Source organism: Chelonoidis abingdonii, chromosome 15, assembly GCF_003597395.2.
Source record: "Chelonoidis abingdonii isolate Lonesome George chromosome 15, CheloAbing_2.0, whole genome shotgun sequence".
NCBI classification, from domain to species: domain Eukaryota; kingdom Metazoa; phylum Chordata; order Testudines; family Testudinidae; genus Chelonoidis; species Chelonoidis abingdonii.
Window position 1 is genome coordinate 28,598,759 of NC_133783.1, and position 26,831 is coordinate 28,625,589.

General features: G+C 40.7%; 1 protein-coding gene across 1 annotated transcript in view; it reads left to right on the plus strand.

The window, feature by feature from the left end:
* Positions 1-26,831, plus strand: part of PCDH15 (protocadherin related 15) — a 1,383,724-nt gene that overhangs the window by 1,097,221 nt on the left and 259,672 nt on the right. The window contains exons 20-21 of the mRNA XM_075072657.1: positions 11,618-11,711; positions 25,158-25,286. Coding sequence (XP_074928758.1) covers positions 11,618-11,711; positions 25,158-25,286 — 223 coding nt within the window. The remainder of the gene's footprint in view (positions 1-11,617; positions 11,712-25,157; positions 25,287-26,831) is intronic.

Here is a 26,831-nt window from a genome sequence, read left to right on the forward strand (position 1 = left end):
GCCCGTCTAGTCCCCTTAACTCCCTACTGCTATTGCGCTATTGTGACATCTTCATCAACTGTTCATCAGACGACAGAGACAAGCACTTACAAGATCTCTACCAAGCATTCTTAAAACTACAATACCCACCTGCTGAAGTGAAGAAACAGATTGACAGAGCCAGACGAGTACCCAGAAGTCACCTCCTACAAGACAGGCCCAACAAAGAAAATAACAGAACACCACTAGCTGTCACCTTCAGCCCCCAACTAAAACCTCTCCAGCGTATCATCAAAGATCTACAACCTATCCTGAAAGGTGATCCGTCGCTCTCATAGATCTTGGGGGACAGACCTGTCCTCGCTTACAGACAACCCCACAACCTGAAGCAAATACTCACCAGCAACCACACATCACTGAACAAAAACACTAGCCCAAGAACCTACCCTTGCAACAAAGCCAGATGCCAACTCTGTCCACATATTTATTCAAGTGCCACCATCATAAGACCTAATCACATCAGCCATACCATCAGGGACTCATTCACCTGCACATCTATCAACGTGATATATGCCATCATGTGCCAGCAATGCCCCTCTGCCATGTATATTGGCCAAACCGGCCAGTCTCTACGCAAAAGAATTAATGGACACAAGTTTGACATCAGGAATCATAACACACAAAACCAGTAGGAGAACACTTTAACCTTTCTGGTCATTCAGTGACAGACCTGCGGGTGGCAATTTTGCAACAGAAAAGCTTCAAAAACAGACTCCAACGAGAAACTGCTGAGCTGGAATTGATATGCAAACAAGATACAATCATATTAGGTTTAAATAGGGACTGGGAATGGCTCAGTCATTGCAAACATTGAATCTATCTCCTCTTGTAAGTATTCTCACACTTCTTATCAAACTGTCTGTACTGGGCTATCTTGATTATCACTTCAAAAGGTTTTTTTCCCTTACTTAATTGGCCTCTTAGAGTTGGTAAGGCAACTCCCACCTTCTCACGCTCTCTGTATGTGTATATATATCTCCTCAATATATGTTCCATTCCATGCATCCAAAAAAGTGGGTTATAGCCCACGAAAACTTGTGCTCAAATAAATTTGTTAGTCTCTAAGGTGCCACAAGTACTCCTGTTCTTTCTGTTCATATAGTCTCTCCAGGCTGGCTCCTAGAGGCACCCAACACTTCAGTTTTTAGTATTTTATTTTATTTTATTAACATAGCACTTAGGAGCCCCACTTATGGACTAGGGCCCATTGTGCAAGACATTGTACAAATATAGGACAAAAAGGCAGTCCATGTCTGAGACAGCTTAGTTGCTTGGGTGATTGGCTATGCATTCTACCCCAGCAGCAGCCTCCATACCACAGTTGTATGGAGTCTCTGGTACAATTATAAAAGCTTGGGTCCTTAGGGTGGCTGGGTCCTTAGAGAGGAAGAGTTGTGCTTTCCTAGCCATCTTAAGATAAAGTTAATCCACGCAACTGTAACCATCTGTGTATCAAGAACAGGGCCAGCGCTTCCATTTAGGCGGCCTAGGCAATCGCCTAGGGCACCAGGATTATTGGGGGGCGGCATTTTGAGAGGGGGGGCGGCAAGCGGCTCTGGTGGACCTGCCGCAGTCATGCCTGCGGAGGGTCCCCTGGTCCCGCGGCTCCAGTGGAGCTGCCGCAGGCATTCCTGCGGACGGTCCACTGCTCCTGCATCTCCAGTGGACCTCCCGCAGGCTTGCGGCAGCTCCACTGGAGCCGCGGGACCAGCGTGCGGGGCGGCGAAATGGCCGTGTGCCTAGGGCGCTAAAAACACTAGCGCTGGTCCTGATCAAGAATAGTGAGGAATCCACTATAGCCACTAAGTTTTTCCATCTTCTGTGGTGTGTGGTCTGTTGTTAGAGTATTGTCAAGTTTCTTTGAAGAATTATCTCCCTTCATACCATCATCATTTCTGTCTTTTCTGGACTGAGTATGAGCTAAGTTCCCTTTGTCCATCCGCTGATTTTTTTTCTAGGCATTGAGACATCTTGTGCAGAAAATGGATTGGTGGTGAGGAAAATATATAGTTAGTGTTATCTAAATGTTCTTGGCATAGGAGTGATGTCTCATAGCCTCTTATAGATATTCATAGATTTTAAGGCCACGATCATTATCACCTAGTCTGACCTCCTTCATAACATAGGCCACATCACCCACTAATTCAGTGAAACTAGATTGGTTGATGTAGAATCTATCTTTTAGAAAGGACATCCAATCTTGACTTGTTCTGCCAAGTCACATGCTGTTTGATTATAGTGGAGGAAGGGGACAATAAAGGCTTAGCAGCATGTCCCTTTGATTGTTCCAATAATCTTTTTATTGTTCCAGGTCATTTACATTAGATCCTTTTCTTAAGAGCCCAGATGCACTTAGGACCCAAGCCAAAGACCATTGAAACTACTTGAAAGACTCCCATTTATTTTAATTTAAGAAGGATGAGGTCTGTAGATGAGCAGACTCACCCCTGCGGTGCGTCCTGCTGGTTGTCCACGGGAATTAGCTCACTGTCAGCCCAGAGCACCCTCTGCAGGCTGGTGATCTGCCTGTCCTCTTGGCCCCCGTGTCCCTCCCAGGACCCTGGTGCCCCTTTAACTGGATCTCTCCCTCCTGGGGAACCCCCACCCCACTATCCCCACTTTGCCTCAGTATCGGCTACTGCCCAGTCTCCATCTAGCCCCTGTTCGCTGGGGCAGACTGCAGTATCAGCCACTCATCACAGGCAAAGGGGTTTGGACCCGCTGCCTTTGCCTACCCCTGGGTTGCCCCCTGAAACCCCCAGTAACTCTTGGCCTAATGCTAGGTGGCATCCTGGGGCTTTCCAGGCAGGAGCTCCCCAGCTCCTCTGCCTTTCCCCAGCCCTGCTCCACTTGAGGTACCTTGTCTAGCTACGTGGAGCCAGGCCCTTCTCTCTCTACAATCAAAGAGAAACTGTCTGGGCTCCTGGCTTACTGCCTCTTATAGGGGCCAGCTGGGCCTGATTGGGATCTGGCCACAGCTGGGCCTGCTTTCTCCCAATCAGCCCAGGCTTCTTGCCCCAGCTACAGCCCTCTTTTGGGCTGTTTTAAGCCCTGAAGGGCAGGAGCGGGTAACCACCCCGATACAAGGTCCTTAAATAGGAAGCTTTTTCTTATGTTTCAATTTATGTAATTGTGTGGAAGCTTGAAAACATGTCTCTCACACCAACAGAAGTTGGTCCAGTAAAAGATATTACCTCAACCAGCTTGCCTCTCTAATCTAGGTAATTGTGACAGAGTGTGAGTAGCCTAAGGCTGACTCACCACTAGGTACCCTTTGGAAACAACCACACAGTGGGGTAAATTGATGAGGTAATAGTTTAAGTACTAAGTGATCAGCTAATTAATTGGGTGATTCTGCTCATCAACTGGAAACAGTTGAAGGAGAGGCAGCGTGAGACAGAAGAGAGTAGAGACAGCTAGAAGGAAGGGTTAGGGCACTGGCAAAGTTATAGCACTGTCAGTTACAGCGCCAGTCAGAGAGCACAGAAGGAAAACAGCTGTTGTGTGTTCACATTGACAGCTGCCTGCACAATAGTGTGTTCATGCTTGCGGCACTTGCAGCGGTATTCGGAGCAGTGCACTGTGGGCAGGTATCCCACAGAGCACCTCTTTCTCTTTTGCCGCTAAGACTGGGTCCAGTCCCAATGCCCCATGATGCATTGCTTCTGTCCGCATTTGGCACTATCTTTCAACAGTCTGTGTACTGCCCTGCCTTTTTCGAGCTGCAGGAATGGGTCCCGAACTGCTGACCAGTGTGCTGCTTGCTTTGACCAACATGTCACAAGTGGCAGTAGAGTTATTCCTTAAACTGCAACGGCAAGAGGAGTGCAACACTGATCTTGTCATGTGTAGTAGCTATGTCATGAGATTGCTTGTGGCACTGAGTGGTGGGATCACATCATGATGCATGTCTGGGACAATAAGCAGTGGCTGCAGAACTTTCGCATGTGAGAAGCCACATTCATGGGACTGTGATGAGCTCGCCCCAACCCTGCGTTCAAGGAGAATGAGAGCTTTCCTATTGCTGGCGAAGCACATGGTGATTACACTCTGGAAGCTGGCTACTCCAGACTGCTACCAATCACTTGCTAACCACTTCGGAGTGGGAAAGTCAACCGTTGATGGAAGTGTGCAGGGCCATTAATCGCATCCTGCTCCAAAAGACCGTGGCTCTCGGCAATGCGTGTGACATTGTGGATGGCTTTGAACAAATGGGCTTCCCTAACTACGGCGGGGCGATAGATGGCACGCACATTCCAATTCTGACACCAGACCAAGTAGCCACAGAGTACATTAATCACAAGGGGATTTCTCAATGGTTTTCCAGGCACTTGTGAATCACCGTGGATGTTTCACAGACATTAACGCAGGCTGGTCCAGAAAGGTGCATGATGCACACATCTTTTGGAACACTGTCCTGTTCAAGAAGCTGCAAGCAGGGACTTTCTTCCTGGACCAGAAGATCACCATAGAGGAAGTTGAAATGCCCATTGTGATCCTGGGAGACCCCGCCTACCCCTTAATGCCATGGCTTTTGAAGCTATACATGGGGGAATTTGACAGCAGCAAGGAGCAGTTCAACAACAGGCTCAGCAAATGCAGAATGGCTGTGGAGGGTGCATTTGGCTGTTTAAAAGCCCATTGGCGATGCCTATATGGGAAGCTGGACATGGCTGATGATAATATTCCTATGCTTATAGCTGTGTGCTGTACGCTCCATAATATCTGTGAAGGGAAGGGTGAAAGCTTCACTCAGGGCTGGACCACAGAGGCTCATCATCTGGAGGCTGAGTTTGAACAGCCAGAGACCAGGGCTATTAGAGGGGCACAGCGCAGAGCCATAAGGATCAGGGATGCCTTGCGGCAGCAATTTGAAGCTGAAAACCACTAATATTGTTGCTATGCTCAGGATTTCAGTGCCTGTAATGCTAGGAGGTGCTTGGTGCACATGGTGCAAGAAGGGGCCTTAACATAATTGTATGTTGCTTTGCAGTGCTCTTTTTGCTTTCACTTAATAAAATAAAGATTGCTTTCAAACAAACACAATTCTTTTTTTTAAAAGACAACAACTAGAGTAGAGACTAAAACAAAAAAAATCATCAGCAGGGAGGAGGATGGGGGAAGGGAAAATCTTAAGAGCAGGAGCAGTCCCGGGATGGCTACAGATTTGTGTATGTCCAGGGATAATACCCAGCCTTCTCCTTTGGAGTACAATGCAGCAAGTGTTGTACTTCAGCAGGGCCAAACTGCAGAGGGATGGGTGTTGAGTGCTGTGGGTAGTGGGAGTACACAGTGCTGGACTGTGAGGATCGAGGAGTGGAATGCTGCCGGTAGAGAGTGGAGGCAGGAGGTTGATCAGTGTGTTGGCAGTGTGTGCGGGGGCGCATGGGAAAGAGTTTTGCGACAGCGGTTGCAGAGGAGGGCAGGCATGGAGCTACTTGGTTTGAAGAGCTAGTATTGCCTGAAGCGTGTCCACTTGGTGCTCCATAATGTTTAAGAGCTGCGCCGTGGCTTCTTTCTAGTGTATTCCGTTCTCCTTTTGGTCCCTCTTCTCGCTCTCCTGCCACTCCTTCAATTCCTGTTTCTCAGCAGCAGAGTGCATCATAACCTTACAGAGAAAGTCCTCCTTAGTTCTCCTTGGCCGCTTTCTAATTCTACACAGCCCTTCTGCTGCTGATAACAAAGAGGAAGGCTGGGCTCCCAAGGCCATCTCTGTGAAGTTTAAATGCAACATTTTACAGAAGCAGTATTGTTTGCAACACAGACAACACTGATTCAGTGCTTTAAAACACAGCCAGTACTCTCACACCTGACACTAACTGGCTGACCACAGGCAAGCACGCATGAGCCACAAGACCCTCAAAATGGTAAGTAGCCACAGGGGCAGGGGAAATAACTCTTCCCCGATCCTGCTGTACACGGGGTACGTGGCTCTTGGGCACTTGAGGAGAGCCAGCACTGTAAGGGGGGGGTTGATAATCATTCTTGTCCCCACACTTTCCACAGGAGGTGATCATTATGGAAGATATCTCGCTGCTGAGGGTGAGCAGGGAATCAAGGCAGGGTCTTCTCCAAGCCTGCAGCTTCCACCCTGGCCTCTACGTGGTTCACCTGTGTGCAACAATGGTTTCCCCAATGATGGCAAAGTGGCGCAGGAAAGTTACCATTAGTGGGGCAAGAAACAAAGCAGCTCTGCTGAGGAACCTGTGGCAGCAGATTACCCAGTATCTCTATGAGAATTTCCTGGAGATCTCTGAGGGAGATTCCCGTGAAGTGAGGGAGTGTATCAACAGCCTGTTCCGTGACTCAGACTAGGCATGCAGTGGAAGACAAGCCTGCTTTCTCCAACTCTCCTGCTCCCAACAACTTGCTTCAGCAATTCCCAAAATCAGATCCACTTACCAGGGGCCTCCTCTCCTGTTTGCGCTTCACCAAGATCCAATTGCTGTGACTGGCTAGGCTCCTCTGTAGTAGAAAAGAGCTCCCGACTGCATGCATCTCTGGCCTCTAAATCATCCTCTGCCTCGAGTCCCTCTTCCCCCTCTTTGTCCAAGATTTCCTCCTCCTGGCTTGGTCCACCCTCGACTGTCATGCAAGCCAAAGAAGTATCCACAGGGGCCTTCGCAGTGGACGTGGGGTCACTACTGAGTATTGCGTCCAGCTCTTTGTAGAACCGGCAGCTCATGGTCGCAGCACCGGAGTGATGGTTTGCCTCCTGCGCCTTGTGGTAGGCATTCTGCAGCTCCTTCACTTTTATCCTACACTGCAATGTGTCCCAGTCATGCCCCTTTCTATCATGCATCATGAAATCTGTCTATAGATATCATAATTCCTATGACTGGAGTGCAGCTGGGACTGGACAGCCTCTTCTTGCCAAATGCTGATGATTGCCTGGTGTGTGGAGCAGGCATGGCCACCTGGAAAGATACATTGAGACCACTGTATGCATCACCAAGCAAACAGGAAGGGGACTTTCTGATATCCAAAAGAATGTATGGGGTGGGGTAGACAGTCAATCACCCGAGGGCAGGGCAGGGCAGTAGAGTTCAAACCAGAGAGGTAAGAACAGGAATTGTGGGACACCTCCCGGAGGCCAATCGCTGTGCAGTAATCACCGTGGTGTTTACACTGGCACCACAGCACTGTAGCCCCAGCACAGAAAGCTGTCCTCCTCTCATTGGGGTGTTTTTTTTAAGAGCGCTGCAACTGCACAGTTTATGCACACTAAGTGGCTTGGCAGTGTGTACACCTTGGGAGTTACAGTTCAGAAAGCTGCTTTACTGCACAGAAACTTGCCATTGTAGACGGGGCCTTAGAGAAGTCCAGGATCTCACAGAGGAGTGATCTTTTCTCTTCTGCCCTGTGTGTTTGCAATAGGTAAAGATTTGGGGAAAATACTTATTTATGCTGCAGGGAGCAAATATTTATAAAGCACATTGTAAATAAAACACCTAGTGTTGAACTTGCAACTGGAATGCATAAGGATTGTTTGCAGTGAGAATCCAGGGTGAGGGAACCCCATTCTGTGACTCCAGAAATAGTCTGGTCCCTTAGTGCTATATCAATTAACCCTTTTTTAACTGTGTACAGTATATCTCCTTTAGCATTCTCTTCACTAACTCACTGGATAATGCCTCCATTCTAAGGATTGACATACTAGCTTTTTTAATTAAGCTTCAGTTCTGTCTCCTCTGGCAACTAAAATCTGAATCTGATCTGAGGTAATTAGGAACTTCACTAGCTCCCCATGGAAAGTGATGGATATTTGACTAAAGCCCAAGGAATGACAATGGAATACATGAAACTGAAATGCATACAGTCCATTTGACCTCAGTACAACACAATATCTCATAATTAAACCATTTCTTCAAGTATGTACAGTTATCTATATAGCTTATCTAGAAAAGATGTATTACAAATGTTAGAGAGGTAAAAAGAGGCTGCCTGGAATTGGGCAGTATGGTACACACTGGAATTAAAAAATGTAAATCAGCTTGTGTTTTCCTGTTCTTTTTAAGTCTAAAATTCACAGGTGATAAATGAGCCTACAGCTGTAGTGTAGTGTTATTGGAGCACTATTTCTTGTGGACATTTTATTTGTCACAAGTATACTTTTCCTTCAGAATCCAATCATGAAATTTATTTTAACAGGTTACCTGTACTAACATTTTATCACAATAAAAGTACACATTTCTTAATAGGAAGCATTCATGTTGAACATGAGCAAAACATGAAAGTCCAATTTCCTTCTGTTTAGATTTTATTAGCGTATCCTTGAACCTTTATTTTAAGCTGTTTTGTTACATTGAGATGATGGCTATTTCATTACAAAGGGCAGTTGGGGATATGTGTACTATTTAAAAGCAGTGAGTGTTTTTCTCTTTTGTGCCTATTCATAGACGTCTGATCTTTTTAAAAAGTTGGAAAGGGGCAAATTGCCGTCCCAGGATATTCACTGCTATTTCCACTTTTCTGATTTATAAAAATATTGAAATAAAAAGTTTAGGTTAAAAGTTGTATGGTCTTTAATAAGATGAATGTAATCACTAATTGAATTCCCAAGTTTAGTTACCTCATGCAGAGAACAGTGCATGAGATTAGAGAAGTAGAAGTAAGATATAGAGTATTAATGCATGTTTCCCTTAGTTGTTTAGTAAAATTCTAGAAATAAGTTATTGCTGAGTCAATCTGATTTGATGTTCTTTCCATTTCTGAAAGAAGCTACTAGAGACATTCATGCACCTTAGCATTTTGGAGGAGTTTTTTGTAGCCATGAGTAACATACGATTTAACACCTTCCTCAGATTCCCCCCATCATGATGATTGAGACTGGATATTATTTTACAGGTCAGTCACTTGATCTTAGGGAAGAGCTCCTAATACTTCCTACTTTATTCCACTGAACCCTATTAGTATTCACTTAAAAGTGTCGGCTTGCTCTAACCTGCTGTCCAAAGATAGAGTGCTGACATAAGAGACTTTAACCTTCACTGCCAAGGATGTTGGGGAGCTTCCTACCCTGACCTTCTCCTTTCTGATAATAAAGAGGAGTGCTCTTGGAGAGTGAAATGTCAGAAGTAGTAGTGCTGGAGCAAATTTATAATATAAAAACCCAGATTACATAAATCCAAGAGGTTTGATGGAGCTTAACTATGAATTGGCTGAGCAACTAATAAAAATGTGCAATATCTCTTTAAAAACAACAAACGGGATTACAGATAGCAAATGTTATACCTGTATTTTCAATACTCTAAGATTGATACAGCTAGTTATATATAGTAAGCCTTACATCTGTACTTGGCAAACTGGTTGAAATGATCAATAAAAACAGAATAAGAAAACACTTGGAGGATCACAACCTGATAGGGTCTAACCAGCATAGCTTCTGAAAAGGAAAACTAATCTCTCATAGTTCTTGAATGTGTCAATAAAATAGTAAATAAAGAAGATCTGGTAGACATTTATTTAGATTCCAAAAGGCCTGTGACAAGTTACTGCACAAGAGATACTCAAGAAGCTAACCAGTGATAAGGTAAGAGGCAAAATATTGTCATGGATCAAAAATAGGCTTGGAGATAGAAAACAAAGAATAGGATTAATGCTCAATTTTCATCACAGAAAAATGGTTAATAGCAGGGTTCCTGAAAGTATGTACTAGGTCCCATGTTGTTTAATATATTTATTAATTATCAGGAAAGTGGCAGAGTGGGGAGGAGTAGTGAGGTTGCAAAATTTGCTGATAGTGCAAAGTTATTTAAGTTAGTCAGGACAGGAGAACACTGTGAGAGATTCAGAGAGACCTAGACAACCTCAGTGAAAGAGCAACATGATGGCAAAGGCAATTTGGTTCCATTAGAACCATTTACAGGGTTCTAAATTAACTCTTCCAACTCAGGAAAGAGACCTGGATGTTATTATAGATAGCTTTTTGGACCACAGCTGTACACTGAGCAGAAGTCTTCATTAAGCTAACAAGATATTAGGTTGCATAAGGACTGGGATGATGAATATTATTACAACCTTTATATAAATCGATGCAGTGACCTCATCTGGAATGCTCTGTGCACTACTGTTCACCTCATCTTAGAATTGATATTGCTATACTAGGAGGAGTTCAAAGGGTGATGAGAATGATCAAAGACATGGAATAACTTGCATATGGAGAGAGCACCTGGGTTGTTTACCTTAGAAATAAATGAATAAGAGGGGACATGATAAACATCTATAAAATAATGCATGGAACAGGGAAGGTAGATGGGGAATGTCTGTCTTTTCTCCCTGTTTCATAAGAGAAGAACCAGGGGACATTCAATGAAGTTAAAAGGTGGGAAATTCAAAACTGATAAAAGGAAATACTTTTCCCACAATATATAATTAAACTGTAGAACACACTGGCACATTCTCATTGACACCAAGAATTTACCATGATTCAGGAAGGGATTTATATGGATAACAAAGAGTATCCAGGGTCGTTGTCATTAAATATGACAAAAAATTGTGGAAGGAATATTAAATATCATGCTTCAGAGTTTAAGACAATTTCTAACTATTAAATACCAAGCCAAGACCAAAAGTGGTGGACAGATTATGACACATCTGCCTGCTGTGGTGCTCTTACCTACCTCTAAATCCTTGGGCGCTAGCCACTGTCAGAGACAGGATACTGGACTAGATTTATCTCAAGTCTGATTCTCTATGGCAGTTCTTACAGACTGTGGGAAAGCTACAAGAAAAATAACTGTATCTCTCAAGATGAAATAGAGATGAACCTGCCTACAAAATGAGGATTAACTGCTAATTTTGTGATGATTACGAGTGTTAGTCCACAATGAGTATCTGTTCTTGTTCCTTGGCACCACAAAGCAGTTCAAGAAGCTTCAGGCTCTTGACCATGGAGATCTGGGACAAATCCGGATCTGCTTTATTTGTCTTTGCTATTTACATCCATTTTTGTTTTGTAGTGCTTTGGCCTAAATGCAGTAGGTTGATTTATTCTCCTTTACACACCACGTGCACTGGGGACAATCTTTTATTACTAGGGAATACAGTACCTGTACTGGTGAGCACTGAAAAAGAATTGACTCTTTGCATACTTATGCAATGAATGGAAAAGTAAACTTTTCTGTAAAACGTTCAATGAATCCTTGTGAGAGGCATTCCATAGTTTATTACAAATAATCTAAATGCTTTTCTGTCAGAGCTATCAGAAGTCTGCTGTGATGAATATACTGCTTGAGATTCTCTCTTGTGGTTTGAGAGCTGTACAAACCCTTTGAATGAATGACAGCCTTGTGTTCAGTCTGGGACTATCTATCATATAATCTTGTACATCATCAGGTCACTACTTTAATCCTAAATTATACATGTATGCAACCATAAAGCATTAGAAATAGGCTTATCATTTTACAAGTGTTTATCCATCCAAAGCCTTCACCCAATTATAATGTATCCTAAAAGCTTAAGGAATATTTGCTCAAAGGAGAACTTTCATCTAAAACATAGTAGCGGAACAAAAGAACTTGCAAGTTTTTAAGACTATTGTGTTATAATGTAATTTAATGTTTTGTTTTATTACTAGTTCTGGACTTCTTGCCTTAGGAAAGCCCTTGGACAGAGAAAGCACTGATCGCTACATTTTGATTGTCACAGGCTCGGATGGCAGACCAGATGGGGTGAGTTTCTATTGAGAGTTTAAGTTATCATACCAAGATGTTGGGAGCTGGAAATAATATAATCATAGAATCTTTTATCTGGGTCTTGAATGAATAGATCTATGACTTGCAGCAATTTCTCTATATGCAAGAAAGGTTTGTATAGGTACCCCTCATGCACCACTTTGAAAACGTACCACTTTTAGACACTAAAACAAAAATGATTTTGCCAGCTCACTTTTGACATTTCTTTGTTCTGCAATAGCAAGAATAAATACAATAAATGCAACTGTTTGAGTCATCCAACTGTGTGGGATCTTGTGACCATTCAATTTCCCTGATACTTGGAGTCCAGTCTCCCTGCCTGTCTCCTTCTGCATACCATTTTGAAAGAGCTCCCTTTTATCATGTGCAGCCATATTCTGTGTTGTTTTCGCTCTCCTATTAAATTTATTACTCCATCTTAGTTCAGAATTTGCACATGGCAAATGCTGTCCTAGTTAAATTTTTTTTAAGTACTTAAGGAAATCAATTTGCACGAGTGTTTCCCAAACTTTTTATGAACTATGACGGGCATTTTTCTTTTACTTGGAAGTTAGCAAGAAATTTGCAACTTATCCGTTAGGAGTTTTTGACTTCTTTTTCTGCATGTTCTGCCAGAGGCAGTTAGACACTGTACAATATGTCGAGAAGTTAGATTGATCTCTCTTTCATTACATTCTAATGATTTTTTTAAATTACCTATTGTTATTCTGCTTCCCTTAAACTCTCTCTGCTTGTGTATTTTTAGCTTCTGCGGTCTTCAGAGTGAGGATCATCCATCTTTAGTGTTTGGAAAGCACCTTGCACATAGTTCAATCTATAATAAATAAATAATTTTGTTGAATTACTGGCTGTTCATTTCAGGTTTCTGAACCACTTTTTCAGAACCTTAACTAAAAAACTAGAAGAAAATCATTTTACGTCTCTAAAAATGAATTTGAAGCATTTCATCTAGTATATTTTGACACATTTAATGAAACTGTAATATGGTTCTTCTTATTATTACACACACAAAAGCGTCATTAATTCAGAGTACATCTACACTGCTCACTCCTTAAGGCAGTGAGTGCATAGAATACATATGCTACCCGTATCTCTCCCCCAGCATGGGTATCAATAGCAGTGTAGACAGTGAGACACTGCTGAAGTGAGTAAAGATATGCCTGAACCCTTAGGGTATATGCCAGGTATGTACCTACATGGCTCTCTACTTGCCCAAGCAATGTCTTCTCATCTACGTTGCTAAAAATAGCAGTGTAGTATCGCTCTGCCAATGCCAGAGCCTTTCACTGCCATGTGTAGCTACACACCATAGTGTGGATATATCTAGTTTTGCACTGTAGCATGTAACAATATGTACCGCACCTGCTGCTGCAAATGGTGTGAAGTATAGATGTATCTTCAGAGTGAAGGTCCATCAAGTACAGTTCCTGACAATAAGACAAATATTAAAAAAGGAGGAAATCATATGATAAAGTAACACTCACACGCAACACAAGTCTCTGAGCATTAGCCCACTATACTTGTGAACCCACACCAACATACAGTAACACCACATTCTCTTTTAGTGGAACAATATAATTATCTTTAGTGTGTATATCAAAAAGCTGAAAATCACATTTTATAATTATACAGATATCTGTATCTAAAATGTCTTTATCCTCATAAGCAGAAAACTAGATGAGGTAGTAGTGGGTGTGGAGATATTAGTTGGCATTGCAGGGTCACTTGTCAAAGAAAGGTCAATAGACAAAGGTCATTCCTAAAGTCTGCAGAAAACCCAAGATGAAACTTTCCCATTCTACAATCTTAAGAGATGCACAAGAGTGGAGTAATTCTTTTGCAGATCTTTCATGACGGAAATTAAAAATTGGAAGAGAAATGGTTAAAAGTACCTTGGCTGAGTGTTTTTTTCTGCACTTGCTAGAAGCACAGCACAGAATGGCTCCTCTCTGCAGAATGGCTCCTCTCTCCCCATTTTGTGCACTTCTAGGAGCCATGCAATTCACAGAGTGAAGTAAAGCAACCAAGGGCTGCTCTACATTATGGCACCCCATCCCCCAGACTGACTATAGGCTGGTTGTCAGCAGTAAAAAAAAAAAAAAAAAAATCCTGTACTGCTGAGTGCTATTAGGATCATCCTGCTTTCAGCTGCTGGCACATCTCCTGTGTTGGAGCTTCCAGCTCTTTCATATAGAGGAAACCCATGGTTGTTCTACACAGTTTCTGCTTGGGGCAAAATCTCCCCAGTGTGGTGAGTTTTTACCGCACCATAGCAATATACAGGAGCCATAACAAGACCCAGCATTTCAGCCCTTCTCTTAATAGTCTACATAAAATAATCTTAAAGTAATTATTGTCTTAATACTTTACTTTTTTGACACTTCGAACCCTTCTCCATCCTTTAATCTCTATGAGCTCAGCTGCTTTTCCAGTGGCCATTTTCATTTTCAACACAGTGGCCATTTTCATGTCTTACTTTCTAAAGCAAAAAATAAATCTGGAGAGTTAACTCTTATTATGGTTTTGGTTATAGAAAGATTATAGTCTGCTGCTAGAATAGTTGAAAATATTTTCCTCGTATTTTCACCTTAAAACCCATTTCTCTGTCACCTCTTGCTCACCCTACATCTCTTAATTCAACTTTTAAAGTAAAATCTAGTGTTATAGCAGCCCAGCCACTTCTGAAGTGCTGCTGAGTGTAGCAGCAGGGCTGGAGTTGAATGAAATGTGACTTTTTTTCCCTTTGAATTTAAATTGCCTAAAGTGCTTCAAAGGAACCATTGTATTCATCTCCCAGCCCTGCCCCCAGCCTCTTCAGGCATCTGGGCTGATGTACAGCTTCCCTTTCACATGAAAAGTAACTGACTTTCCTTTATTTGTGGAAAGTGAAACTTTATTAATGTCCAGTTATCTATGCAGCTTGGTGGCCAGGTGGGCAGTCTCCTTCAGAGATCAGGTGCCATTGTGTCATATGTGAAGAAACTTCACTGTCATTAAATGATCTAATGAAAAAACTGGTGATGGCATTCCTGTGTGGTGGTGGGGTTTTATACAAAAGGAAAACATCACCCAAAGTCACAGCTGGGCAGTCAAATACTTGGTGTTCATAGACCTGTTCTAATGTCAATCAAAAATATTCAGTGGTCCTTTGCTGTTGGGTAAGATATTTTAAATCCAAGGTGGGGTGGGGAGTTCACAAGTGAAATCTCATTGACTTAACGTGGTGCTGTTCTTTTTCTCATATTGACTATTATAGATAGGAAGCAATGGTTACTTTTTTATGAATGAGGATTACTGCAGTTTTTCTTCTAACTTTTCCACCTTAGACTTTGTTACAGAGGCATATTCTTTTTTTTTTTTTTTTTTGGAAAAACACTAGTGTGGTGTTACTTAGGAAGAGGAACACTATAGTGAGAGTAAGGCTTGTTTCAAGTACCTAAACATTGATTAAGGAATAAAACTACTATTACATATTTAAACACCATTAGCTGGCATAATAATCTGATTTGTTTCCATCCAGCAATATGCTACCAAAATTAAATTAAGTAGATTCAAATATACATGGAAAAACTTAGCTTTTACATTTACTGCAAAATCTGCTTTAAGAATTAACATGTAGAGCAAGGAAAATTACTTTTGTTTTCCGTAAAAAAATTCCTCTCCTTAATTGTAACATGGACATTTGGCTTTGGGACATTTTACACTCCCATTGTTCAGAGTAAGTATTAGGAACAATGGCTGAATAATCATTTTAAAATTTAAGTCATATTATCCCATTCAGGGTTTCCAAGAACACAGACATTTAGGAAATATGTAAGAACTCCTATTCAGAGCAGAACAAGCAAACACTTTTATATTTTCTTTCATTTATACATATTTTGGCAGTTTTAAAGTTGATTGAATTCTGTGTGGATTCAGCAATTGAATGCCCTGGACAGTTTCTGTACCATGCCCTAGTTGCTTCAGTTTGATTGACATTTTCAGCTTAACTGTCTTGCGAATGAGAACTTCAACTGCTGTTAGTCAGTTTTTTAAGAACTTTGACTTTTCCTTGTCCAGTTTCTAAATAATGTATAAAATAGTTGCCTTCTACCTCTTCTCCCAAGCCCCCACCCCGCCTCGTTCCACCCTTGCTCTGCCCCCACTCCGTCCCTTCCTCTAAGGCTGCACCCACACCCCGCCTCTTCCCTGCCTCTTTCTGCTCCCTCTGCATGCTGTAGAGCAACTGATCCACAGCAGGCAGATTGCACTGGGAGGAAGGGGATAAGTTGATCAATGGGTTGCCAGTGGGCGGGGGGGCCTCTGGAGCGGACGTGGCGGAGAGTGTGGCTACCTGTGTGTGGTAAGCACCTGCTATTTTTTTTTCCGTGGGTGCTCCAGTGCTGGAGCACCCATGGAGTTGGTGCCTATGATGTGTAGCATGAAGGGATTAGATTATATGTCACAACTCATTATGTAAGTCTGGGGCAGATGCCCAGTACACATACTTCAAAGGAAAGATATATAGTTACCAGATAAATGGCTTGGAAAATGACTTAAAAAGAAGGTGTTCATTAAAGGAAACAGAGCAGGGACAGTGGAGGTGGGGGAGAGAGTTGAGGGTACTATAAATGGTATGGCAGGGAACCAACCCCCTTTTTTATATTCCACCTTAGCCCTCCTATGGGGAGCGAAGATAGTAAGGTTCCACCAATAGATTGGCCTGGATAGAAAAAGAAGGGGAGCTGGTGGAAGCCCCCAGGTAATTACTGAATAAACATAGGGTTACCTACATTGTATACTTTTATCTGCTGGGTAATCCCAGACATTTAATAATAAAATTGTGGCCTGTTTAAAACCATATCGAGTGTGTCCTGTCCTTCTTTCAGTATAGCTGGACAAGCAAAGTGTGCTGAATTTTTGTAAGAAGCGAGCAATCCTATTCTGTGCTATTTAAGAACTTAAAATAACAATGTGTGTGTGTTTCTTCATTTGTATGTGAGACAAGTATATAATGTACTGCAAGATCGTTAATTTACTGCTGTTTGTATTTAAGGAATACAAAAAGGTGGATGTGTTTGTTGTGGTCTTGCAAGTAACTTACAGAAGACATATATAGCAATGATTAATAAAAAAGTTAGGAACTGTGAAAAGTGGAAATTAGGTGCCAAACTCTTGATCACAGAGCACAAGCAAATGGTGTTTGTAGAAGGTCCTGTCTATTTTTCACAGCAGTGTCCTTCCAGAATGTCCAGTGGCTTAAAATCAATATCTGTTCATCTTACAGTACTGTTGAAGGGCTGTCACAGACTGTTAATGAAAACTGTAAAATATTGTGATGTGAAATGGAATGTTTTGTAGTACATTCCATCCTTGCATTTAGTTCTAGCCAAACATGAGGCAGAGGCAGAACTGGATAATAAAATAATATTCCTGTCCGCAAGGCTATGAGATGCGCAGGTGAGCATAGTGTATCTTTGCTGTGTAATTCTCTTTCTTAATACATCTTATCCTTCACCAAAACAAATCAACACCACTTTTAGTGGAGAAAAAAGATTCAGTCCCTGGACTATATAGGATAAATTACATTATCCAAGCAACAAAGAGTCCTGTGGCACCTTATAGACTAACAGATGTATTGAAGCATAAGCTTTCGTGGGTGAATACCCACTTGGTCAGATGCATGGCAGAGGGGCATTGCTGGCACATGATGTCATATATCACATTGGTAGATGTGCAGGTGAATGAGCTCACACCATCAGGGGTGAAAATGTAAATATAGTTTTCTTAAGTTTAATATACAAAAATCCTGCCATGTAGAGCAGATTCTTTTTCAAGCAAATAAGGCCCTGGACTTTTTGCTCATATCTTATTACTTACCAACTCATTTGTATTTTAAGATGATAGTCTTTGTATTAGACTTTGTCTAAACTAATAAACTTGTTTGACATCAAAGCTAGGAATATTCACTTTCCTGTGGCAAACAATACACTAATCAATTCCCAGTTTCCAATTAAATGGCAGAGTACAAATAAAGTAAGTGACATTTTCTTTATATTTATCTTCTATTCTTTAACATTTATGAGAACCTTGCATACTTAGAGCAAAATATATTTGTGTAGTCTATTTAAATATTGTGTTTATTGCTTAGAGATGAATTATGGATATAAGAACTCTTTCAATTGGCTTAAGAAAGCTATAAATTGCAGATGTTCATATTTTATTAGACATTTATTATATGTGTGAAGAACCCATTGTTTGCTTCAGCAGCAAATAGAAAGTACCCAATCCTTTTGAGAAGTTGCACTATTGCTGGCTTTTCATGTTACACATTCCAATGATAACTTTAAGTCTGACCTATAAAACATTATTTTTTTTATGAATCAGTGTAGCTACTTACATAGAGATTATGAAAAGTTGAAAAATGTACATGCAGATATTGTAGCATGGGATCTGCATTACTCACATCCAGCCCTCTATGCCTCCTAACGTAGTCACTACAGCTCTATAGAAAATGCATCAGGACATACACAGAAATAATAGTAAGTTGTATTTTCTCCCCCCCGTCTCTAATCCCGATTCAGTAAAGTGCTTAAGCAGATATCTAAATCCATCCCTATTTAGGAAACCACTTAGGCATATGCTCAGGTCTCATTGACTTAAATAGTAATTAAGCACGCATTTTATGTTAAGAACAGGCTTAAATGTTTTGTTTTTTTTTAATTGGAGACTCTGCTTCCATAGAGACTCCTGCTTTAGTGGTGAACGGTGCTATTTTTTGCATTTTGTTTTTTTAAATACCCCGTGCACAAGATAGTGGCTTGTACTCTTTGCCTATCAAATGATGAAATGTAACTTTTTTGGATTATGAATGGAGAGGAATGGATAAAATGTTTCAGGTTCTGATAATATTTCTGAATCTTGAATTGATGTGCTTCAAATTTTGTGTGAAAGTTTTCACTGATTCTGAGTATTAACTCTAAATGTTGGGAAGTACATAGATTAGGCTTGATTTTGATCAGTTATTAGGAGGTTCAAATTAGGCTTTCAAATTAAACTCTAATTGCAATCTTACATATCCAGGTCACATTACACTGGGAAAAGCTGAGAATCAAGTGGAGAGGTCAAACAGCAATGTTGTAGGATGCTGAGCTGGGGAGGTTTCAGAAATGTGTGGAGGCGGCTGAAGTATGAATAAGAGTGAGAATCTGACTCTGTTCCTGATTCACGAGGCTCTGATACGTATGATTCAGCATTTTTTTTTATTAACAAGACAAGAAAGCCTGCTGTAAAAGAGTAAACATGCATCTACTCCTAATTGGATACACTTAACTTATGTATTTCTTTCAGTATTGATTTTGTTCCTTTAGCTTTATAAGGCAAGAATAACTGTCACAATTCTCATATTCACCAGAATTTTCTCTGATGAAGGTGGAAAAGAATCTCCATCTCTGTGTCTGTGCAGAAGCTTCTTTGTTAGAAGAATGTCCTTATTATGCAGTCACATAATCAGAGCAATCACAGCATTGGTACCTGCAGTAGAAAATCGATGGTGTGAAATATGATGGAGCTGGTTGACCATATGTGAAACTGAGCTGCATGCAACAGGCTGTAGAGAGGAAGGTCTCCCTCACAGTGTATGCATTTACCCTCTTCCTACCCCACCAAAAAAGTGTACCCTAAACTGTGGGCCTTCCCTCATGTTAACTGTTGTGCCAGGTGATTACTCTTGTGGCTGTTGAAAGGCCATATGATCCACAGTTTACTTGCCGGCTCTATTTTCTGCTTATTGATAGGCTAAGAAGAGGCCCTGTAATTCACCCTAGTTACTTACTGAAGGATATTTTAGAATATACTTGTCACCTTTTTGCTGTGGGTTCTAGTCGTGACACTGTTACTCTGGAGCCCCTTATTGGAATACACACAGACACACACATTTTATTGAACAATCTTTTGAGTGTCACAGTTACCAAGGTGAACTAATGGCAGAATCACCAATAGATGTTACATGCATCCCAAAGGAGACCAATGTAGTTAACTGAGTTGCAGACCATCTACAGGGTTTGCATCATGTACTCATGATGGTGAAAAATAGCACCTATTTAACACTGTATGTCCATTATTAGCATTACAAAAATGATAATGCAGTTGGATGAAGTTGATAGAGGTTTGTGAGTCTAGAGGAGAAAAATAGAGAATTCTAAAGTCTTCTTTAGTTGTGAATCACAAATGCTAGAGAAATTGACAGCAAAAAAAAGGGGATCGGGGGACAAACACCTCTCGGATATGTATTTTTTTTATAATATCTCTGGTTGCACAGCTCAGTGATGGTTCACTAAGTTGTGACTACTGTAGAAATTATGGTAGGTCTATTTAAAAATGTTGGTACTGGGTCAAGAGCATATTTGAGTACCATGGAAGTTTTAAATAAAACAAACAAACAAAAAAGTTTCTGTGCTTTCTTGTAAATTTTGGCTTAAGTTTGATTATCTAATCAGGGCCTCAAAATCAATACAATTTTCAGGCTATTTTAAAAGATCATGTATTCTCCTCCCAGACCAAGATGAACGTTGAAACAGGATAGTGCTTCTATGACAGGATGATTTATTATGACTTGAAGCAACTACAGGAACATAGGAGTTGACAGACTGGATCAGAGTCAAGGTACATGTAGTTCAGTATCCTGTCTCCAACAGTGGCCAGCACCAGATACTTCAGAGAGAAGTGCAACTATCCGACAATAGACAGTTGAGGAGCCATTTACAACCCCTGTTAGGTCTCATTCTCATCTCTAATAGAGATTGGTTTAAGCCCTGAAGCATGAAGCTTAATAATCCTTCCACAACATTTTTATTACCTGTATATTCTATATGTCCATATAAATGTCCAAATTGTTGTAGAATCTTAAGTTCTTGACCTCAATGACCTCCTGTGGCAGTGAATTCCACAGTTCAATTATACATAGTTTTAAAAAAATATTTCCTTTTATCATTTTAGAATTTCCCTCCTTTCAATTTCATTGATGACCCCTTTGTTCTTGTGTTTTGAGACTGGGAGGACAGATGCTTCCAATCTAGCTTGCCGATAGCATTCAATATTATATGTACTTTTGTCTTGTCCTGTCTTATTCATCTTCTTTCTAAGGTAAACAATCCTAATCTTTTCCATCTCTCTTCCTTTGAGTATTGTTCCATGTGCATGATCATTCTCATCTTTCTTTTAACCTCCTGTAGTTCAGCAATATCACATATATAATTACATAAGAACTTGCCAAAAACAGCATCAGCCCTGCAATAATATGTATAGCAAGGCTATCATAAGCATTCCCAAATCTGGACCTTAGCGTCCAGAAATCTGGGTGCCTGCATGAACCCCTCTAACCTTAATTACCAGCTCAGATTTGATCTCGCTGCCACTAGCCAAAAATTCCAGGGTTTTGGCCCCCTCTGGTCTCCCCAAACCCTTCCCCTTGTGGGGAACCCCAGACTCAGAGCCCTGAGTACTTACTACAAGAGAATTAATCCCACTTCCTTCCCCCCTCTCTCTCCCACCCAACTTTCCTCTCTGGGCTAACCTGAGAGTACTGATGCAATCTCCTTTACATCACCAATTACCAAGAAAGCATGTTCTCCTCTAGTCACAAAGAGACAAACCCCAAATCAAGAAAAACAGGAATGTGATCTAGCTCATTTTCCCCCTCACCCTCAATTCTCCTGGGTGCTGCGAGCTTTATCCTCCGTAGATCTAACACAAAGAGATTTCCCTCCCCTTCATTCCTTAGCCTACCCGAGAGAAAAACTCACACAAGTTCTTAAAGAAAGGCTTTATCTAAAAAAAGGAAGAAAAAATCACATGAACATGATCTCGTGCATCAAGTTGACAGAATACACAAGGCTGTGACTCAAAACGAAATATGAATAAAAGCCTGTATTCAAAAAGAGACTACAATTGTCAACATGTCCAGCAAACTACACAATTGTAATACAAAAAACCCACTAACAGCCTATTGTTTTTCACCTTTGTCTTTACAATTTTGAACTGAATGATTAGAAGCTTACCAGATTAGAAAAAGATCCCCTCTTTCATAGCTGAGAGCCAGACGAAGACAAAGACCCAAACATTCCCTCCCCTGAGCTTTGAAAAATCCGGTTTCCTGATTGGTCCTCTGGTCAGGTGTTTGGTTCTCTTTGTTAACCCTTTACAGGTGAAAGAAACATTAACCCTTAGCTATCTATTTATGACAAAGGCACACTCAAGGTTAAAATAAAAGCAATGATGGAAAATTAAGATCTAGGTTCTAAAATGAGCCCTGTCTGATCTTATAATGATCCAGTAGCCCTTGAGTCTCTGCCAGTTATCTCTAAGGTAAAGAGTCCAGGATCCCAGTAAACCTCTTCAGATATCTCCGAGGTGGCACTAAACTCATTTCCTTCCCCCATATTACCATACAGATTGAGGGAAGGTCTGCTTAACCCTTTTGTATTTTGTTGGGCATCTTGTCCCTTTCTCACTCAAGTTTCTCTTTTTTCATGCTTTTCATTGATAATTGCCCATTTCCCTCTCTGGTATGTCTCCTCTCCTCCTCTTTATTCCCCCCAGCCCCACCTCAAGGCTAATCCCTGTGCTGTAAGAATTCCTGAGATTTATTGCAAGTTCCCCTCACATCAAAATTGAACTTAATGTTGAAGAATGACACACAATTCCACCCCTCCCTTGAGTGGCTGAAAGCTGAAGGAAAGAGTTTTGTTCCCTCATATGCGCCTTTCTAGAATTATACCAGCATTCAGACTGGTAGACTGTATTTGTGGTAAGGCCATAATGACCATTTTGGCAAAAAAACAGTTGTGCAGGGGCAATACAAGATGTCTTAGAGACTGGGATGTTATTTTTGTATTAGAAAGATCATTAGGCGGTCGTAGGTCACATTTTAGATCTGAATTTTGAGATGGGATTGAGTATGATAAGAGAAGCTCTCTTTATTGCTTTAATGTTTAATAGTACTGTTACAGACTATCATTACACAAAACTCTGGGCATTTATGGATGTCATTTAAAAAAAATGCTTGTGATAATTGAATTTTCCACAGTACGTAGATTTATATGTATAATAGGCACGTTCGCATGCACACACACATTGATATTCTTTTTTCTTCAGACATAAAGATGGATCTGCAAGCAAACCAGAATAATAATTTTACTTTCATAAACTTGATTCAAAAGCAATCAGACAAAATGTGTTTTGGCTGCTGAGTAACAAATCTAAATGTTCTAAATGATGCACTAGGTTGACTCACTATTGACAGCATCATGAAAGCAACAAGCACATTGTAGAAACATTTCATTAAAGTTTCTTTGTAATAGGAAAAAAAAAATCTCAAACTGACAGCTATTTATTTTCTGATGCCTATGATTTCCATGTCATGTTTCCTCAGTTTACTAAATCTAAGAGATTTTATTTCTCTTCATTGTGCAGAATCAGATTAGTTTATTAAAATCCATTTGAATTCAGTGTGCTTTGTGTATCATCAACAGTTAATGTTCTGGAGCCTTCTTATTGTTGACAATGATTTTGTACATCTTTAAAAAAAGAGCTTGAGCTTCCTAAAATAAATTAAATATAGGAACGACAAGTTTCAGAAATAAATAGTAAGCAACTGAGCAAAAAGCCACTACAAGAAGCTAGTTAATTGCACCATTGTTTTCATACAGTTTTTAAAATACTTTGTGTGTGTGTATAAGTATGTAGTATACTATGTCGAAACAAGACAAATGATGACTGAGTATTGATTACTTGTTTAAGCAACATAAATATAGCAAGAACTGAATAATAAACTCCATCAACAAAGCCAGCACTGGAATTTCAGCCTCACCCTGCTCTCAACCCATATCCATATTGGACAAAGAAAAAAGATGGCCTTTGCAGCCTGACCTAAAGATTAACAAACCCGGGCTATTACAGACTGGGAAACACTGATTTCCAAAAGAATGGGGTCCTAGTAGAGACCACCCTACAAGCAGCTTTCTGCTTGTTAATGCCATTGAAGCTATAGTTCAGGCCCCTTCATTGATGGCAACTGTGGCCATGTCTTGTGAGGAAAGAGGTTGTCTTGTTGGGCTTTTCTACATAGTGACTTACTGGGTCACAAGCCAGGGTGTAAATCTATAGTGCACAAGGTTCAACACAGTAACTTGCCACATGGACACTGCTATGGTACAGTGAAAGTCTTGGAGTGCAGTTTGTCATAGCCAGGGCTGTCTCTACTGGTTTTGCCGCCCCAAGCAGCGCGCCGAATTGCTACCGCTGACGGCGGGGGCAGTCCGTGTGCCATTAGGGGGACACGCTCATTTCCACGGAGGCGGCAATTCAGCGGCAGCTTCTCTCTTTAGCCGGAAGACAGAAGCTGTGCCGCCGCGGACAGCTGAACATAGAAGCTGCCGCCGAATTGCCACTGCCGCAGAAATGCACGTGCCGCCCTAATGGCACATGGACTGCCCTCGCCGTCCGCAGTGGCAATTCGGCACGCTGCTTGGGAGCAAAAACACATGGACTGCCCCCCTTTGTAGATTGCCACCCCGAGCACCTGCTTGGAATGCTGGTGCCTGGAGCTGGCCCTGGGCATAGCAGTGACCACAGGGGACTTGACTGCATAGCAATTTTTTGCACTGTAAATTCGCACTTTGACATGAAGCTCAGTAACTCAGGGTGTAGATAAGTGTATGCCGACAGACCCCGGTCGTTGGCGGGCAGGATTGAACCGAAGACTTGTGGAGCTTAGTGCATGAGCCTCTACCGCATGAGCTAAAAGTCGACTAACAGCCCACTGTTAGCTAAGGGTGAAGAGCAGACTCATTTTTCTCTCTTTTTAAGTGGTCTCGGTGCCACTAGATGGGACAGAATATCACACGCAGAAGGTGTGTGGGTTACACAAGCACTTAGTGTAGGTCACAGGTCAACTTATATTCATGATTACATTTTTAAAGATAAAAATTTTCTGTGGCCTACTGAGTATGTAACAAGTCTTCCTACAGATTACAGTTAAACTAAATGCTACATCCTGGAATTTGTACATGAAACAGAACAATTAGTTTTTATGGGTTTTAACAAGAATTTGGTCAAGGGCCAAAACTAGATATTTCTGCTAGAAAACATAGTGTTTCATGATGAAATACAAAGAAGGAAAAAAATCACAAATGTTCATGTTTCCCAAAGGTACTTGAAATGGATCCATAGTCTTTGCTTTAACAGACCCTCCATTCCCCCAAAAGCTGACAAACAAAAGGCAAAACTGACTAATGCTTGACTTTTCACAGACCAGTGGAAGAGTGATATATTTTATTTATTTCACAGTTGGTGCTTTTTCACAGCAGAGCTCTAATCATACATAGTAGTAAGACATCATGTAAAGTGCAAATATTTGGCTCACTATTTTATCTTTCCCTGCAGACCTCAACTGCCACTGTTAATGTGGTGGTGACCGATGTAAATGACAATGGACCAGTCTTTGATCCCTTTCTACCTAAAAATCTATCTGTACAAGAAGAGGAAGTGAATGCTTTTGTCGGGCAAGTGAGGGTAAGTTAATAAAGGTGTACTTGAAGATCACAGTAAAAATGTTAGAGACTATGATCATAGAATTATTTTAGTTTAGAAGTTAAATAGTCTGCAGTATAAATATACTGTGCTTTTTTGTCTTTACGTAGAAAAGCTTACAAATTTTGCTTTACTGGTTTTAATTTAACAAAAAGAATGAGGAGTACTTGTGGCACCTTAGAGATGAACAAATTCAGGTAGTTTTGTTAGAGTTGGTATGGCAACACCTATTTTTTCATGTTCTCTGTGTATATATATCTTCCTACTGTATTTTCCACTGCATGCATCTGATGAAGTGAGTTTTAGTCCACGAAGTTAATGCGCAAATAAATTTGTTAGTCTCAAAAGTACCAGAACTACTCCTCGTTCTTTTTGCTGATACAGACTAACACGGCTACCACTCTGAAATTTGTTTTAATTTAGTTTTCTTTATTTTTAATTCTGCTATGAGCTGAAGGGAATTATTTATTTATACAGTATTTAAAATAAATTTGTATATTTTCAGAAACATCTCTTAGTAATGTCTCATCATGATGCACTTACATATCATGCCATACCATATACTTTTTCATACTTATTTCTTTATTGTATGGACATTTGTCAATGTTAATATTTATATAATTCACTATGAATAGTTAATCAACATTAGCCTCAAAGTCTTATTGAAAATGTGGTGACCCATTTCCACTGAGAAGATATAGAGTAAATTTTTTATTAAACGATAACTTTTTGGAGCTTCCAATTCAGTTCTGTAGTGAAACTAGAAGCAAGAGCAACTTGAAACTAACCAGGCTACCACTGTTAACGAGAAACCTTAATGTTAATGGAATTGAATATCGTCGCAAGACCACAGTCGCCTGCTGCTATAACAGTTAATTTCTATTCTACCAAATGATTGATGTTTCACATACATGAATTGCTAAGATTAGTGAGGGGGAAAAAAGCAATTAGAAATCTTTTAATTTGATCTAAATAAATTGTGTTGATGTTGTAAAATTAGTCTGAGTCCTGGCTTACATCTGGAATCTTTAGCAGCAGTAATTTTAAGCTGTTTATTTTTTTTTATAATATTTTGTCACTCATTGGGACATGCTGACAAATGAAGAATTTGTCACTCAAAATATTTTGTTATTTTGTGTTGTTTTCTTGGCAGTGCCCCAAGTGTCAGGAAGCTGGGGTATGTGGGTTAGGCTTTTGAACTAACAGGATTTAACACAACTTAAGAAATAAAATAAAATCATGTTTTGCCTTTACTTTTACATCACTTCTTCAAAAACAATACCCAGCAAACCCTCTCTGCCCTTATGTGTCTTTGTTTTGGACAGTACATATGCCTGTGTTTTAGGTGAAGGCTGCTATTGTTTGTTTTCTGGTTCCATAAAAGAGCACAATAGTTTCTTAAAGCTATCTTAAATGAAGGGGAGTCTTCCGCCCACTAGTGTCAATGATATTTCACACAATCCACAATACTATTTATTTTTTTACATCCTGATAAGGAAGTAAATTTAAAGCTCCCAACCAGAACTG